Below are 5,863 nucleotides of genomic sequence, written 5' to 3' on the forward strand. Positions count from 1 at the left end.
CATTTGAGCATGAAAGGGAGTAATGTCCTCCAATTTTTGGGACCTTTTTCAAACTATATGTAGAAAATATTGGATTTTCTGAAAACCACATTCACCTATTTTTACTAAAAGACATACAACTTTCAGTGCAAAAACACTTATCAACTCACCAACTTTATTGTTGACACCTTTTCGAAACTACTTGTATTTCTCAGGGAATCAGTAATACAGGTAACCATTAGCTTTTGGAGAAGGAACGCTAAGGCGTCTTTGATCAAAACATTTTAAATCATCATATTTGTAATATTCTTTTGAAACATGTATTACGCAACAATGTAAGTTTTTGTTATATATATGATGGTTGTGTTTACTTTCTTTACAATATTCAACTGTTATGATACTACGTGAAGTCGTCCACCCCCGAATGTTTCCGCCATTCTGGTTTGAGGGTGTGACAAAGAGGCTACAACTTGCACATTTGGAGCAGGGACAACTTATGGAGTGCCATATTGCTGAGTTTGATGGTGAGGGATGGATGATGCAGCAGCGAAGGTCTGAATCTGAGGTTATTGAGTTGCAAAGGCTTGACCTGAGGAGGACATGATTGATGAGAAATCATTGTTGGATGAGATTCCAAGATTTGCAGTAGAGTATGGATGCACATGATTAATCTCTCTCTATTTGTCATCAATGTCACAAGCTTTGATGATCGCCATAATTTCAGCAAGAGTGAGGCGATTTAAATCCTTGGTTTTCTTAATCACAGCAACATTCATATCCCATGATCTAGGAAGAGCATTCAGAAGCTTCTTGTTGATTTCTGACTTGGTTAAGAAAATCTCAGATATGTTCATGTCAGTTGTGAGAGTTGTGAACCGCTGCAGCTGAGCCTCAAGAGTCTCTCCTGGGATGTAGTTGAACATATTAAACTTTTGTCTCAACATGTCCTGCCGACTCTCCTTTATATCTGCATTGCCCTCATAAACTTCAATTATGGATTCCCATAGATCTTTAGCTGAGGTGTACTCACGAAAACCTTGAGCAATATCGGGAGATAATGCCATGGTTAAAGTGGCTAAAGCCCTTTCCTGCTCCTCAATTTTCTCAAACTCCTCATCAGTGTAGTTTTCAACAGTCTTGTCAATCACTTGGCCTCCAACTGTCATAGTGATTCTAACAGGACCTCTAAGAATTCTTCTCCAGACTTTGAAATCTTTCATCATAATGTATTTTTCAATTCTATACTTCCACTCGGAAAAACCATCTGCAGACATGAATCTTGGAATACGCGTAGTAGTGCCCATGATAGTATCAAGTTCATGAAAATGACTTTGGCTTTGAGAATCCATTTGAAATTAAAGCAATTTAAAATCTCAAAGGTGTTTATGGTTGATGAGTTTACGACCATAAACTGGGTTTATGGTTGATTAATTTACGATTTATGAGTTTACGGTTTATGAGTTTATAGATCTTAAAGTTCTTGAAGCCTTGTTTGCGGCTTTTGAAGATTCACATTTTACGGTTGATGAAGATCTTGAGTTTAGAACTGTAAACAGTGTTTACAGTCGGCAATAAACTCCCAGAAAGCTCTCAAACACATGTTTTTGCAATATATTCCGATCCTTTAAACACTAGAACACCAAAACCAATGTTCAAGCAATAAGAATATCAGATTAAGCACCCCAAATCTCGATTGAATGAAGCTTGACACCGGTTACTGCTCTGATACCAATTGTAAGGTCCAAATAAGGATTTTTACCAGCAATCAAGCAATAAACAATCACAGAATAAGAACAAGATGAAAAGAAACCAAGCTTGCACACGATTATATTCAATAAATTGTCAGGTACAACTCGATGGACTGCTCTGTAAACTCTATGGCGTCAAGAACGACAAAAGACCAACTCCTCCACTATTTATACTCAACTAGACCACAAACTGTGTTTGCGACCGTAAACAGGGTTTATGGCCGTAAATTTGTTTACGGCCGTAAACTCTGTTTACGGTCGTGAACACACAAAATGACCAAAACGAAATAAACAACTCATAAACTGTATTACAGACTCATGCCAAACAAAATACACTGAAAGGCTAGACCAAACCATTAACTAGACTCTTCAAGGTAGTGGAACAGATTGTAGTTTATGACTGTGGTTAGACTGAAGGGATGGAAAGTCCAATGTGACTTTAGGACTTTCTACAACAATTTCCTCATCAACTACGGATGTTGTCTGAGAATTTGAGAGAATTATGTTATCAACATGATTAGAAAATTCAGGGAGAATTTCCTCGATAACACAGTTATTACTCAAATCATGGAGTTTACCAAAATGAGTTTGGATGTCTTCAGGAAATGTTTTGTCATTGACCAGAAACAAAAAGTTGCGCTCTGGAGGAACGTAGGGACGTTTCGGGGTGAACTAGGGTGAGGAGTCTTTTACAGTTGGGTACCCATTGGACCAACCCCAATTGAAAGTGTTATCAACATTCCCATTATTAACTAGATTCTCAATGGCCTCACTTTCATTAAAAAGCTTTTCAATTAAAAGATTTAAGCGTACAATTTCACTCTATGCTAAATCTCTCTGATTCAAGGCTATCTCTAGTTGTGTTTCACTTAACATTCTAGCATCTTTTTCTAGCATCAAGTCTTTCTCTATCATTGTCATTTTGAGTCTCTTATTATCCAAACGTCCTCTAACGTGGAACATCTCCTGCAAAGCGATGTTCTTCTCATCTAAGGCTTTATTGTAGTATGTAAGGACGACATCACATGTGTCATTGAGTGTGTCCAAGAAAGGTTGACAGTCATGCATGCTATAATTTAAAGTTTAAATCATAAGTTTTACCTGTTCCACAATGCTGAGAGTTCCATATTTCGCCATATAGCAATGGTTCTTCTTTAGCTTGGTTGAGCTGTCTTCATCAGCAGTTGCTACCATACAGATCTTGCCTTTTCCTTTACTGTGGTCGTCTTCATCTTCATCTCCGGATGACCACACCTTATGATTCCTTTATACTTGAGCAACATAAGCTTTTCCCTTTTCTTTGTCTTCCAGTTCCTGAGCCATTCTGATATAGAAAGCTCTGTCTTTCACTACGTTTGCTTTGCAGTCCTTGGCAAAATGGTTTTCTTTATTGCACTTGTGACATATAATAATATCACTTTTATCTTCTAAAGAAGTACCGGAGTCAGTTGATTGAGACTGCGATGGTAAGTCTTTAGACTGTGTTTGCTGAGGCTGCGGAGGGAGTGGATTCTTGGTGGAACGAAAGTGATTGTTTTGAAAGTTGTGGTTGAAAGGTGGTCGGTTGTACTATTGATTTTTACGAAATGAAGGTGGTAAGCGATTAAATTTTTGACTGACAAGGGAAACGGCATTTTGGAACTCTTCTTCATCGTCATATTCTGAGTCTGCTTCATATGAATGCAGTGATGAGTCATACTAGGTGGGATATGTTTGAGTGTGAGATGATTGTGCTACAATAGCAAGTGGACCTCTGAATTCTGAACAGTCCTTGAGTACCGTGGACTCTTGAGCTTGTAATTCTCCATAAAGCTTATAGAGAGACAACGAGTGAATTTTCCTATCTCCTTGAACGATCATTTTGGTTGTTGTCCAATGTCTTCCTAATCCATTAAGGAACTGTAGATTTGTTTCATGATTGTTGCGGACAGTGCCCGCATTGGACATTTTTGTGACTATCAAGTTGAATCTTTTAAAGGAGTCTTCCAAACTTTCTTCGGTGTGAGCTTTGAAGTTGTTGAACTCATTGAGTGTAGTTGTAAGCTTCTTGTATTGATCTTGATCTGAGCTTTCATACATATTTTTTAGAACATCCCATATCTCTTTTGCTGATTTGCAATTTATGATTATGTCAAAGTTATCAGGAGCAACGCCACATGAGATTTCATAAAAGGCAATAGCATCATTTTCCATCTTGTCGAGATCATCCTTGGTGGGACGGTTCAAGGCTAGTTGACCTCCTCCTAGACTTGTTGTGGCTCCATCAGTTTGGACTGGTGTAAGGACTGGTACATGTGGTCCTTCTTCTATAGATCGCCATACATCTCTACCAAGTCTTCTGAGATATCTTTCCATCCTTAGTGACCAGTGATGATATTCATTCGCAACCAGTATTGGGCCTCGATTTGAACCACCAACAGTGTTGGAAACATTCAATGATAAAGATTGTGCCATGTTTTGAAGTTTGTTTGTTTTTAGAAATGAGCTTCAGTGGTATAGAAGGCTCTTCGAAAAATCAAAGTTTCGATTTTCAAAAAGCAACCAATATAGCTCTGATACCAATTGTTGAGAGAAAAACTTTGAGACGCACTTGAACAAACGTTAGAACAAGTATATAGCAGAATAGTTAATCTCGAAGGATCAAAAGCTCAACAATAATATTAAGAGTTAGAAGTTAGAGAGTTAGTTGCGGAAAAGTAAAGAAATGTAAATGACAACAATTGTTATATCAAGTATACACATAAGCAGATTCATAACGAAGAATGCATTCAAACCAAGTTAACAAATGAGATCAAACTTACTGATTAAGTCACAAGATACTTGCTCTGAAGAGAGATGATGATTGATTATGAGAGTAAGAAGATTGGATAAGTAAGATATAATGAGAACTTTAAGATGTGTATTAGAAATGGATGTGATGTTCACTGTATATTTCATACATGAGAATGAGCTCTATTTATAGAGACTCATAAAGCTAACAGGTTTACAACTCTAAGAGTAGCCATGCAAGGCATACCGGACAATAGAGTGTTTTACAGAAAATACAAAGTAATCTAAGTAAAGATAGAGACTGCGGTGCTGAAGACTTCAGATGATGATTGATGAAGAGATTGCTTGACTACGGTGGCTTGGAGGCTGCGGTAGCTGAAGTTCAAGAGGGTCACTTTTTTTGCTTCAACAGCTTTGGACATTAAGGAGGCAAATTTTAGTCCTTTTGGAATGAGGTAATGATAGTTAAGAGATTTAACCCTTGAATTGTGTTTTGAGTCGAAGGGTAAAAAGGGAAAAGTCATAGGTTGGGTTTTTGCATGAAATATGGATTTTTATTTGAGAAGTTTTTAGTCCAAGATATTGAGATAATTTCGTGGGGCTCTTCAACACCTTTCCATGTATATAAAGAACGTCAAAAATGGAGTTGGAACGAAGAAGTTACGACCGTTTGAAGTTATGATAGTTTTGGGTTAAGTCGCGTACGTTAGGTGTACTAGGCAAGGAGGATGGCAGGGGATCAACCTGGTATGTTAGACGTACCAAGAGTACTTTAGGCATACAAGGCAAGGTGATTCAGGTGAGTTTTCCTCAATGTACTTGTGGGTCGAAGGCACCAAGGCCATCCCATTGGATTTGATATCCTGGTATATTGATTGATGTTATGTTAAATATGTGGTAGATTTCTGTGATTACCTGATGATTACTGATACGCATTAGACTGGTAGATCTATATGATTAACTGTATTATTGGATATGTGTTAAACCGGTAGATTTCTAGGACTATCTATATTTACTGGCTATTAATTTTTATGGTATATGTTGATGCATTGGTTGAGGCGGTCTTACTTCATGCTGAAGGCCAAGATTGATTGGGAATCTAGGTTACAACTACAATGCCATAAGCAGAAAACAATCTAAACAATTCGATTGATTAGGGCACATGCAACCTAGTTTGATCTAATTCTTTCATCTATTAGCAACATACTATGAACACTAGCATACAAAACTTTCCAATAAACAAACTAATTCATAAGACAAGAAAACGAACCTTTAGATTGTTATTGTAAAAAATCTTGAATCCTTCTTCTTCGAAACTTTGGTAGCTAGCACCACAAGCGTCATGCCTCTGATGGTTCACACCCAAG

General features: G+C 37.5%; 1 protein-coding gene across 1 annotated transcript; it reads right to left on the reverse strand.

The window, feature by feature from the left end:
• Positions 1-656: 656 nt before the first annotated feature.
• On the reverse strand, positions 657-1,283 carry LOC145039573 (uncharacterized). Its single transcript, XM_078987608.1, has one exon. It carries the CDS (start codon positions 1,281-1,283, stop codon positions 657-659), a length of 627 nt encoding a protein of 208 aa, XP_078843734.1.
• Between the last annotated feature and the right edge of the window lie 4,580 nt (positions 1,284-5,863).

Source organism: Lactuca saligna, chromosome 4 (genome assembly GCF_052625555.1).
Source record: "Lactuca saligna cultivar CGN05327 chromosome 4, ASM5262555v1, whole genome shotgun sequence".
Taxonomy (NCBI): domain Eukaryota; kingdom Viridiplantae; phylum Streptophyta; class Magnoliopsida; order Asterales; family Asteraceae; genus Lactuca; species Lactuca saligna.